Source organism: Polyodon spathula, chromosome 8 (genome assembly GCF_017654505.1).
Source record: "Polyodon spathula isolate WHYD16114869_AA chromosome 8, ASM1765450v1, whole genome shotgun sequence".
Lineage (NCBI taxonomy): Eukaryota > Metazoa > Chordata > Actinopteri > Acipenseriformes > Polyodontidae > Polyodon > Polyodon spathula.
Genome location: NC_054541.1, coordinates 7,040,961 through 7,054,016, shown reverse-complemented (window position 1 = coordinate 7,054,016; position 13,056 = coordinate 7,040,961). Strand labels below are relative to the sequence as shown.

The window sequence follows — 13,056 nt, the reverse complement described above, 5'->3', positions numbered from 1 at the left end:
CATCCTTGTTTTGAATTAATTTATAGTGCTGTCTCTGACAAATTGGATGGGGATTAATGGGCCATATCGTTTCTGTATCCTGTTTGCATCAGATTTGAATTAATAAATCTGATGAGACAAAGCATGGTTGTAGAGCTACTGTGGTAACAGTAAGTGGATTGCATCAGGACACTGTCAAGGAAAATAAATCTGAAAAGGAAAGCACAATGGCATGGTGATTGAGAAAAAGGACAGGCTTGTTTTATCCACATTTACTTCGTAGCTTTGACGCAGTACACCAAGGCTAATGCATGAAGTGGACTGAAGCCTGGCAGTGCGCATCTTGATTTTGACACTTCATGCTTTGATAAGAGTTCAACAGCTGTAGCCCCTGTAGTTTTATAAGAGAAGCTTTAGTATTAAATTGCCTTCATGCTCGATTCCATACTTCTCCTGTACTGATCTGTTTTTGTGTTGGGTGTCTCTTTTTTTTTTAACCTATTCATCCTAGGTCTTACATCTGTTCTACCTGCCAAAGGTGTCAGAAATTTGAAATGACTTTTGACGGATACTGTGAAATTGTTCCTTCGTAGCTCTCATGGTAAAGTGTGTAGGAGCCAGTGTTGTTGATATCGATGAGGAGAGGTGTGAGTAACAATAGCTGTGAAATCGTGGTGATGTGCCACGCTACAGCAAAGGCTGGATGAGAACTAACGGTCCAGCATCACTCTCTAAGCGAGGGTGTTAACCACTGTAGAAAACAGCCAAGTTTGATAGCAGTTGCATTTCTAGAGCTTGCCTCCTCGTCTCACCTGCAGGAGACTGAATGCTTAAAAGCAGTGCTACAACTGCAATAACGGCTTCCACATTTAGACAGTGCCCTTTATATTCCCCAGTTGATAAGCCACATGTATAATAGACATTTGAACAAACAGCTTTTCTTCAAATAGGGGCACGGCTTTCCTGGAGAAGCAGGTTGGATTGAAAGGTTTGTAGAAAAACATAATTGGTGCCATGATGTTTGCTTGTTATTTTGTTAAATAAAACATGCATTTTTCTATTTTATATTGGGATGCTTTTTGATAAGGCTGTACAATTGAGAACAATAGAATATAGAACTGCTTACGTCATGGTACAGTCGGCGCCTCCTAATTGGGATACTGATAATCAGGATTTCTGCTTAAATGGGATACAGCTCTGGGAGACTGTTCTTCCCGGTGCTATTTATGCAGCTAAATTGAAATAAGAAAAACGGCAATTAATTTTGTTAAGAATTTAAAAAAAATCGACTTGTATTTTAAATTATGCATTTAACATTTAATCATAATTGGATGTGATTTCCTTATTTTTCTTTTCATTTAGAAACAAAAAAAATGTGACTAGGGTCATACCTCTCGTTTAATTGGGACTGCTGCTTATTCGGGATATTTTACTTTTCCCGAGGAGTCTGGATAAAGCAGCGCTGACTATAGTATAAACACCCTTCAATTGGTACAGCCGGTGTTTCAAAACATGAAGCACGCTGCAGAAACCCATTTATTAGCCTTGCTTCTGCGGATCCATATTCATAGGCTATTTCTACTTTGTAGTTATCAACCACTTCCCTCACCTTTGTGTTCCCTCCAAACAGAACTCAAATCCTAGCTGGCTTTGCAACACTGTTGCAGTCTGTCCTGTAGTCCTGGCCCAGAGAGTTTAATATAATAGGAACTATCTTTTAAGAGTAAGTAACTTCAAATGTCATTTTAATTGCAATTTTACATTATTATATCTGTTGCTGTTTCCAGTCCTTTTAAGTGGCTCTCCTTGATGCTGATCCTGATCATTTTCCCCTAAATCTACCTTTACCTGGTTTGCTTTTGAGCTTGCCTGTAGAGTCCTAAGTGCCAGAACTGAACAGCCTTCCCAGTTCCATTCAGATCATGTGACAATATGACCTTTCAAAACTCGGAGCCCCACCTGCTCTCACAGTATCGATGGCAATAGATATTAGGTATGGAGGATTTACTGGAATTATTTTTGTTACTTATTTGTACTTCAAACAGTGCTTCTTTACAAGTACACTTGCAGAATTATCAAAATACTTTCAATGAAGCTGTAGTTATTGCTCTTGACATGTATTGTAAGATGATCAAAGCCACCCTGGAAAAAAGTGGCACAGTGCAAGAAGCCTGTGCATTTGAAAAGTATTGTCCAAAAAAACAGGGCAGCTTCTGTTCCCGTCCCTGTACAGTCATTTTTCAACATCTCTCTGATGCATTTACTTGAATCTAAGAGCTTTTACTCATCTCTTCCAAAAAACACTAGTACTAGGCACATCCATGAGAGGCTGTTTGAGGACAAGGTTTAAGAGGCCATTAGCTAATTCCTCTGTATTCAATGTTTAATGACTAGGAGGCAGAATAAGAAGACGTTCCCAAAATTGATACAAAGCCCCATTCATGTATAAAATATGCATCTGAAAGGCTGGGCACAGGAATAACATATCCTATGACCATACATGTCAAACCTTTATGAAAATGTGGTGAAATGTGTTCATTCCTGCTTCTTGATGGCAGCGGCTGGCTGTATACAAAGGAGGGTGCTTGGTGGTGTTTTTTACCAGTAAGATTTCATTGCAAAGCCTGTCTGGTTTGCTTTTACTTCAGTTTCTCCAGATTGAAAACAAGAGGCGCCATATCTGTTGAGCTGCCATGGTAACCAGAGTTAAAAAGGAGATTGAAGGAGTAATGTTTACTTTTGTAGTTTACCTCAATGGATCACACTGTTACTAAGAAAAACAATGTTGTAAAACAGTTGATTATGGGTCTAACTAATGCATCGGCTTTCTCTTCACAACAAGGAGTCTGTATGTCTTGAAGCTTCCACTTAAACCTGTCCAAGATTTTCCACCTTACATTATCCCCAGAGAACCCAAACACAACCACTTCACTTTCTTTTTACTTTTAGGATGAATATGACACTTTTAAACAATGAAGCGTAAACTCTGTGGCTATAACTATAAAACATTAATCTATAGAAGCATTAACCAAAAGTTAAGTTGACGAACATTTGAATAATCACTCTTTCATGCTTTTACACCTTTAGTGACATCCAAGATAAAAAAATAGCTGGATTAAATTGGGAAGCAACCAAAAATAGTACTTGTTCAACCATCTATCGTTAATAAGAGGAAAGAGCAGCAGCAGACGCAGTGTTCTGAGAGTGTTCTTGTTAATGATCGTGCCACAGTTCAGAACAGAAAGAGTGCTGGCAAACACTCAAAGAGAGAGAGAGAGAGAGAGAGAGAGAGAGAGAGAGAGAGTGAGAAATTGATTATCACAATGTTATAAACATATTTCAGTACCAGTATCCTACAAGTGGATAATATACTGGGATTCATTGTATCTCAGTGGTAAGTTTTCTTGTGCATTCTTAGTTCTTTGTAAAAGTGTTCATTGGATTGTGAATAAATATGATTTCCTATTAAAGAAAAGCACGGCAAATACAATTTTTTAAAACTCTATGAAGGAAGAGACTGACTTGTGAAGTAATTGAGTTTTGTATAGCGGCAGCTGTAAATGTTGAAGTTTGGTTCTAGCATCTGCTATCAGCATGCATTTCACTATGACAGCGTGCTCTGGATTATAGGTCAGTGTACTGTGATTTAATTAAATAAAATCATCAGACTAGCGGGAACCTCCTGTTTGCAGTTAACCTCATTACCTCATTAGGAACACTTGTGATAATGAAATCTGGTGCCTTTTAAAACACTGTACAATTCAGTACCACCATTAATCTGTACAGAACTTGCGTTACATTAGCAGGGTTAGGGGGTACAGTAAAAATGGAACGACACCAATAAGTGTGCTTTTTTTTTCTGGTTTCACCAAAATAAAGAAAAAAAGTCATTTGAATGGCTGGCTTTCAGCTTGTCTTGAGAATCTCAAAAACAGAAGCAGGGGCATGCAGTTGGAAAGTTTTTTGTTTTGTGAAATGTACAAGAATGCTCAATACATGTGCTGGGAGAAGGCAGGTTTCAGGGAGGCTTGTGCTGAATACTGAAAACCAATAATGCACGACTACTATTCAAGCTGTGATATACAATCTGTAACACAGCAAGGCTCATCTTTGAGGAGGGTAAAGGTCAGAACAAATGATTTAGTAATGGCGGCTTAGAAAATTGTGACCTGTTACGGGGTTAATCCAGAAGTCAACTGGCCTGAAGTCTTCTGGTTGAACGCTGAGAGAGGTTAGGCAGAATTAATAGACTGTAGCAGCAGGTGAATTAGGAACAACCCTTTGCTGTTTGGTTTTGTTCATTTGCCTGTGCTGACATTTAGCATTCCAGGAGTATAAAGTTAGGGGGGCATAGCTTAAGAATGTTAGCCGGAAACTGATTGAAAACAGAGGGGAAACATTGGAAAACGACTGGCAATAGTATATGTTTATAACACTCTTGACTCAGTTGTGTAAGAGAAAACAGCAGAGCATCGACCTGCAGGCTTTAACTACCCCTGTTGCAAATTCATTGGTCTATAGCTGCTGTTTAGATGTTTTTCAACTGACTGTTTGCTAAAGAGCTAAACTGGCTAACAGTGTTATGCCCTTTTAGTGTCTGTTTCGGATGTCAGTCAACTACTCTTCTAAATTAACCCGATTTCTGGAAACTTTCCCATTTCCTCTTTTTACTGTTGCTGGAAATTTCAACAGGGGACAAGACAGTGTCATCTGTACAAACCTCTTTTTAATACAGAATATATAATCAAAACAAGATTTGTCCGTGAATGAGAACGTTTTAATTCAAGGGATGGAGAACACATTGGGCTTGTCTTTAAACAATGACAAAGAGAAATACAGGTGCATATTAACCAAAGCAAAGGTTAATTGAGATTGTGTATTCCAGCTATAATTCAGCTCCCTTGCACTATAATCATATTGCCACTGTAACAGTAAGTCACTATAATTATAAGCTCCATGTTGTAGTGGCAATTTACACCACTCTGCACTTACATTCTAGCTGCAGCTGTTGTCTTACTGCAGTCTAACTGTACACCCCAAATGAATGCACTTTTAATGCAGTTAAACTGTTTCAAAAGCTATACTAGAGACACTGTATCATGTAGTAATTATATAAAGTTATCCATTCAGACTTCAGCAATTCCAGCAATGCTGGAATTTCTTGTATCTGCAAAATCCACAGCTTTGTCTGTTATAGCCCAGTCAATTAAGGATTCATACTATTCTAAACTGAGTAATTTTCTCACAGTAGAAATAAACCCATGCAACTAACTCCCAGTTTGTACTCATGCTGGCTAATTAGGACAAATGACAACAAAAAATAACATATGCAGGTATGTGAACAACAAAATAATGAAAAGAAAAATGTGACCCAGAAACACACACCAATTGGGTAAGGCTTTCTTTCTGTGTCCTATATTAATATTTTAATAAACTGTAATGTGTTCTAAAGTACCATGCTAGCTCAATCCGGGAGCTTAGAGGACTGAACATTTTACAAACGTTTAGGAGAAGAGTTTGATATTGTTTTACGTGTTTTTTTTTAAATTATTTTGTGCAGTAGGATGGGGTTCCCGATGGCGTCATCAAGAATAGGCTCTATTATTGAATTTGGTTCAGCTTTATTTAAATGAAATGACAAAAAGTGCAATGATAAGTTTGCCAAACCTTCTGTTCTAATTCAAAGTGCTTACGCATAGTTTTATCAAATGTGCGTTTCATGCAGGTATATAATTCTCTAGGATGAATAAACTGGTATTCCAGATTTAACATGAACCAGCGCACAGAACCTGCCACATTGAACTTCGTAACTTCCTGCAGTTCTTCTCAACGTCAGCTTGAATTATTTCAAAATCACAAAGCTGAGGGTTAGCACGTCCTTCCACTGCCCCCTTACCTTGTTAACTGTGATCTCCCCCCTCCCCCCAGGAATATCAGAGCTCCTCTCAGCTGAGCCAATTTGTGACGCGGTTTCTTCTGCGGGAGACATCCAGCCAGTTACAGTCCCTGCAGGGCTCACTAGAGTGCGCGATGGAGGCGGTGGAGGAGCAGAGCTGCAAAGGAAGGTGAACTGGCTCTTCTGCTGGGGAGCTAAAGCATAGTTAAACTGTATTCAGGTTCCAAAGTAAAATGAATGCACAGGTACTTACGCAGCCCCATAAGCACTGCTCAGGAGGAGTTTAAGCCTTGTAATTACAATAGCGTGTAATAATGTATACTTGATGGCTTCAGTTATATACCTAATGTGTTTTGCTAAGTTTCTTTTTCTCTCTCAGGTATATAGTACATGAGTAACACCTAGGTATTACAATCTATGAGAATGAACCACATGTTGTTCATTCTTTGGTAACCCCTACTGTGCTTTGAGCAGTTACTTATGTTGCTTGCAGGACGGACATGAAGAAGCCCGAGGCTCTCTCTGTGCAGCGGACTGGACGGCGATGTGGCCGAAGGACCCAGAAGACTGTGTGCTTGTCTCCTACAGATCCATACTCGGGCATGCTCACCTCAGGTCAAGAGTCGCTGAGACCAGAGCAGCACGCTAATGTTCCCTGAGCTTCAGTGATAATGCCTGGTCACATTGGCAAAAGTTAAAGGAATGCGCAAAAATATATTATGAACACATGAAAAGTCACAGAGAAGAATAAGTAATTGTAATTCTTTTGGAATCAGCCCTGTATGTGGACAGGTCAAGTATCAAATGGGTAATGGGTAAGATGGGTAATTTTGTGGTGTGCAGCTAGCCAAGGACAAGCCGGCATGGCTGAAAATCATCTTCTAGTTTCTGTTTTTCTTAAGCTGGGTTTCGACGCTTTGCTTGCAATTTCCTTAAAAGATTTTTGTAAGACTAAGGACATTTCAGATCAAAGGATTAGCAGCACTTAGAAAGCAGCACTTCAGTAAAAGCAGGGAAACAGTAGCCAATTTTACAATAGCCAATTATTTTTACTTTTCAGCACTAGTGTTTGATTGGCTGCGAGTTTCTATGGAAATAGACTGTTTTGGTCCATCATGAAAAATTGAATGATCCGGGTCATGTTAGAGGAAGGATGTCCATCACTTAACTTTCCAGAAGCTGCTTTTTGTATCAAAGGAGAACCCAGTTCATAAAGTATCTGGTTCAGAGGCAGTATTGCATTGCTATAGAGGGAGTTCAGAACTAATGTGGGGAGGCATTTCTAAAGGAATTTTCCCCTTGAGAGCATAGGTAACTGAATATTACATTTAATGCAATTGTTTTTCTACATATCAAATTGGTTGTTGTGGCTTCCAGCCAAGTGTTTCTATGATTTGTTTATTTTTTTTATCGGTTAGATACCAGTTTTTCACAGGGATGTTGTGTTTTTTGTAGGGATTTGTGTTGAGCCAGACAAGCACTGGGCGTCACAGATCTCCAGACTCCAGCAGCTCATTGACAAGCTAGAGTGTAAGGTAGGAGGACAGGCCATCTGTTTAGAGGGGAGGAATGCCAAAGCACTGATACTGCAGTGAATTCGAAATGTTCAAACACACACACACCCAGCTACCATTGCAGTACAGTGCTAGGTATGCATCTAAGTAATTATTATGCTACAGTGTGCTTGCTTTGAAGCACTTTATATTAAAGGGTTAGTGAACATTGCGTGACTCTTTGTCATCACTTACTAGTACCGAATCCTGTGCTCTTCATGTTAGGTAATCATTCAATGTACTATATTTGCAGATCCCTTTTGGTTTCTTTTTTACTTTTTGTGCACAAAAGGAGTGATTGAGACTTTTAGAAATGTTTAAAATGCAGGACCACTGCTAGACAGCCCTAAGAGCAGCACTTTCGTATTGACCGCTATCCTATTTTCTTTCTTCAGAGCCCCAAGCTGGAACCCCTCAAAGAAGAAACCATCGCTGGCCCTTACAAAGCTGTGAGTTGTCATGACGCTTCTCTGTCTGTAGAATACACCATCGCTGGCCCTTACAAAGCTGTGAGTTGTCATGGCGCTTCTCTGTCTGTAGAATACACCGTCGCTGGCCCTTACAAAGCTGTGAGTTGTCATGGCGCTTCTCTGTCTGTAGAATACACCATCGCTGGCCCTTACAAAGCTGTGAGTTGTCATGGCGCTTCTCTGTCTGTAGAATACACCGTCGCTGGCCCTTACAAAGCTGTGAGTTGTCATGGCGCTTCTCTGTCTCTTTTTGCTCACTTACTGCAGTTTGGATCCACAAAGGTTTCTACTCAGTACAATATAATCCAAACTAACATTTTATAGTCAGCATCACAGAGCCGTGTATGTTTAAAGTCTAATGCTAACTAATGTCCAAAAGGCAGGTACAAAAAAAATACAAGCCTACGTTTACAAATGTTCCAGTCTGCATCCCTAATATTAAGGAATAGAATTCCAAAGTCGAGGGACAGTATGACTGGCCTGGCTCCACTTCAGTCTGAACCTACAGGGACTACAAGGAGACCAGCATTGTGAATCTCAGAGTATGAGCAGGGGTAGAGGCAGTGAGCAGTTCCAGAGACCAGCATTGTGAATCTCAGAGTATGAGCAGGGGTAGAGGCAGTGAGCAGTTCCAGAGACCAGCATTGTGAATCTCAGAGTATGAGCAGGGGTAGAGGCAGTGAGCAGTTCCAGAGACCAGCATTGTGAATCTCAGAGTATGAGCAGGGGTAGAGACAGTGAGCAGTTCCAGAGACCAGCATTGTGAATCTCAGAGTATGAGCAGTTCCAGGAGGGAAGAAGACCCAAGACCAAAATCTCTCTCAGTATGAGATGTTCTACAATCAATGAGTACAATATTAACAAAAATCATCAAAAATCATCCTGTGTCCCAGAATATTGACTATTGAGTAAACCCTACTGTTAATCCATGTATAATTGGTAACTTGTCCTAATGCATAATCAGTGTGCTTGTTCTTATTGCTGTCTTTAAAGCTGGAGTGAGTTGTTTACACTAACACTTGCCTAACAGATTAATCCAATAGATGATTTGGTTAATTCAGAGGTCCTCTTTAATTAGCCTAAATGTTGAAGATTTTAATGTCGCCCAGGGTTTTTTTTTTTTCTGAAGAAAACAGCAACATATTAAGAACAGTGATTATTTGGCCCTAACTGGTCCTACCTGTACCTAAATATTAATGTTTTTTCTTCATTGCAAGCAAAAAATGTAAGTAACATTTGCACTGATGCAAAATCAGTAAAAGTTTAATTGAAGGATCAATAACAAATACAATCTGTAAATCTGATATAGAGGGTGCTATAAACCTTATTAAATAGTTATAAACTATTCAACTAGGATATTATAAGAAGGATTAGAAATACTTTTTAGATGTGAAATCCTTCCGCTGGTACACATTATTAATGTAATAAACTGTTGTTCCACCATCACAGTCTTGAATGACATGTTTATACACTAGATGTTTTATAAACAGATCTTTAAATTGAAGTGTGACTACAAATGGTTCAGTAATGGTGCCCAGTCGCTGCATAGTTGTGCATGTTCGTGCACACTAGTTAATCTACCTGAAAGCACAATGTGAAAGCTGACCAACCCCCCCCCCCCCCCCCCCCCCCTTACCCGCAGAACATCCTGGTGGTGCAGAGACAGATGCCTGTAATGGAGGAGGAGCTGGAAGAGTTCCGGCAGGCTCTCAAGTACTACACTGACACCACAGCCAGTCAGAGCAGCAGCTTGCAGTGAGTCTTTAAAAATAGTCAGAGAGTAAGATAGTCATGGGTCTGAAGGTTACTGCTGTCTGCCACGTTGGCGTATATTGCAGCCTGGCATAATATTATAACGCAACGACTATTAATGCTAGTGAAACAAAAAAAAAAATTGTTCTTGAAGACTGCTCATTTCAAGCCCGTTTACCCATTCCAATGTGTAATAAACCTCCAGAGAATATCCTAACCTCATTTCTTCTTTCCCTATCCAGTGTTTCGGTGCAGAAGCTGCCTGAAGAATCCTGCTTCATAATGTATGAATTCTGGCAAGACAGAAACTCGTGGACATGGTGAGACAGGCTGTTTAAACACACAACTCATGTGCATCAGTTTGATGGATCTATTTCCATCCCACAAGAATTCTGATTGAATTTTAATATGACAAAATGATGCTGATTCTGTTAGGCTGCCTTGGCAGCAGAGGCCCAGTACAGAAGGGTTGGGGGTGTTCACGATAGTATTGGCCAAGCCCTCATATTGGTAAATGAATAACTAGGCTTTTGTGTGATTCATTAGATTAGATCTGATTTCTCATGTAATTACAGTGTACCCACTCTTTAACTCTTTGAGTTAATAAAATATAATTACTGAATGAAACGTGTGTAATTACACAAACAATCGACTATCTACAGTGAAATAGTGGAATTAATAGCTTTGCAGCTGACCTACCACATTCATAGTAAAGATTGATGATAGCAAACTGAAGCTGTGGCTGTGACTGTGCTGATCCACCTATTGGCTGTGCTTCTTTCCCAGCTATCTCCAGTCGAATGCTAGTAAGATGTTCCAGCACAGTGTCATTGACTTCTTGGAGAGCCCCGAGCTTGTCACCACCATGCTGCTTCCAGGTGAGTTTCTCAAGCACAAGAAGATGGGACGTATAGATGAGATCTATCCAATTTCAGCAACAGGTTAAAAGAAACAACTACGTACACCCACACAAGCCTGAAGAACGTAGGCTATGAGAAGCAGTGGAAAAAAACAAGGCTTTATAAAATCTTAAAACAAAGTCATTTTCTGCAGGACCTTTATCCACCAGACAGTTTTAGAAGTGTTCCCCCCTCTGTACAAAACCATAGTTACAGAGGGAACGGCTGAACACTCTGAGCAGTCATTTTTCACTCAACCTCATATCAGTTTTTGGGAGTCTTTTCAGAAGCAGACCTGAGGTTGAAAAATGACTTTTTTTTTTGGTTTAATTAGAAAGCACAGTAAAAAAGAATAATAGCGAACACACATAAAAGGCAAAACATGTATTCAGTGTTGGAGCTGTAGAGGAAAAATAAAACAAAAACACTGGAGCTTATATGCAGCATCAGACACAGAGCCTATATAGAGAGAGACACACAAAAGGATTTTGACTTTTAATAATCTCTCGCTTCCATTTCAGCCTCCTGGTGGATTACGAACAAGTGACAGTGCTGTCTGTACCCAAACAGCTCCTGAAAATGAAATTCCAGTCTGAAATCCCAGTTTTGAAATGATGAAATGAATAACACGTGTGCAGCACCTCTAGAACACGCTAAGGCAGCTATACTTCTAATGACAGGCCTGCTAGAAATACAAAAATATATATTTACATGTTAAACTTACATGGAATTTTCATTTTTGTTTTAGTTATTTTTAAAGAATAAAAAAACTTTGGCTTTGCAACAGTCAAAATCTAAAATTAGCACTGGACACCCCCCCCCGAGGATAAAAATGAAAACGTTGGCATTATGATAGATTAAAAAAAAAGGCTTATCAGTGATATCTGTAACCTGCAGGGAAAAAAATTAAAAAAAACAGGTTACTTAACAGGATGTCTATACCACCTTATATTTAGTTTATATATATATTTTTTTCAAAAATATGCAACAGTGCACTTAGCATAACCGTGGCAAAAGCATGGGAAAATGGCAAAATGACCTTGCAAATTTACCATGGTAACATTCTAGAAGGGTAGGAGCCTGTATATAATCTACTGCTCAAAATACAGCCACAGGGAATGCTAAAATTTGAGCAGGTTTGTTAATGTTGAAGGAAAGCATTATCAGTCCTGATGTATTTCATGTTTATTTTGTAACAGTGGAAAGTGTTTGCTTAGTACAGTTTTTATTCTTGAATGATAATCTTTTGATCATTTTCTATTAGAATCCTCCTTTATTTAAAGATTTAGCTCTGGTTTTGAAAATCATTTATTTTATCATCCGTATTGCTATAAAAAAGCTTTCAACGCCACCACAGAAGCCCTTTGATGGCATTAGTATACCAACATCGTTTTGCACAGAATTTCTTTCTTTTCATTAAAAAAGCTGGCTAATTCTGCACAGTTCTACCAACGGTTAAAACAGTTTGCTATCTTCTTTGAATCAGGAAAAAACTGTCACAAAAGAAAGATCTATGGATCAGGTTTTGGACACAGGTCAAAATGTATGTCTATTTCAGAACGCAAGGCTGTAGAAACTGATTTACAAAGTGACCATATTTAGTGCAGTGCAAGTAAATTATACTGAAGCTATATAAATAGCGTGCATGTACCCTACTAGCATATTAGGCATGGCTAGTGGATTAAATGGCGAGTCTGTAAGGTCCTGTAGGTACGCAGTTTTGTTTTTATTGTGTGAATTCAAATTTTTGGACTGTGCCGTTATGTTCACTAAAGTGGGAGTGGGGGCTATAATATATGGTTAGATTTTAAATAGTGCTGTTTCTGCCCTATTATAAACAAAGTACGTGCAAAAGCAAAGGCACATTTTCAAAGAGGTACAATGCAGTGTAAAACCATCAAGAAACAACTTAGTTGAGAGAAAGAGCTGTTCATTTACTGTTCTGAGTAATCTCTTGCTAGTTTTATACCGTTATAATTGTTTTATTCCTCTCTAAAATGTTGTCTTTTCTTTTTCATTCAGATTTCAACAGCTGAATTTTCATTGCTAGTTATAAAGGTTTGAAATGGTAATGCTCAGAAATGAACTGGCTCTGTATTCTCTTGACAAATTGTGTTTCTTTGCTGTACAGTATCTCTTAAAGTAAAAAAAAAGCATATTTCAGCTTTCTGGATTCAAGGTTTGGCTTGTGCTTAATAAAAATGGACTTGGTTTTATCCAAATGGTATTGCATTGTATTTTTATGGTTAAGGAATGAAATTCAGCAATCACTGTTGAGTGGTGAGCAGCAAGATTGAGGAAGTGAAAAACAGAAGTGCATGATTCTAACTGGATATCCATCTAGAATATCAAACCCAACACGGGTTTAGAGCAGTGAGATTAAGGTATTAGTTTAGACAACCATCACTTGATATTAGAATTTAATCTGTTGCCATGTTCTTTGGAAAACTGCTAAACACAAAAGTATATTAAGCATAACAATCTTCTTACCACTCGTATTTCAAGCT

At 38.8% G+C, this 13,056-nt stretch overlaps 1 protein-coding gene across 1 annotated transcript in view; it reads left to right on the top strand.

The window, feature by feature from the left end:
* Window positions 1–13,056, top strand: part of LOC121319262 (N-terminal EF-hand calcium-binding protein 1-like) — a 39,473-nt gene extending 26,417 nt beyond the window's left edge. The window contains exons 6-13 of the mRNA XM_041256509.1: window positions 5,908–6,044; window positions 6,369–6,490; window positions 7,331–7,410; window positions 7,824–7,877; window positions 9,541–9,653; window positions 9,893–9,970; window positions 10,437–10,528; window positions 11,071–13,056. Of these exons, the coding sequence (XP_041112443.1) occupies window positions 5,908–6,044; window positions 6,369–6,490; window positions 7,331–7,410; window positions 7,824–7,877; window positions 9,541–9,653; window positions 9,893–9,970; window positions 10,437–10,528; window positions 11,071–11,096 (702 nt within the window). The 3' untranslated portion in view covers window positions 11,097–13,056. The remainder of the gene's footprint in view (window positions 1–5,907; window positions 6,045–6,368; window positions 6,491–7,330; window positions 7,411–7,823; window positions 7,878–9,540; window positions 9,654–9,892; window positions 9,971–10,436; window positions 10,529–11,070) is intronic.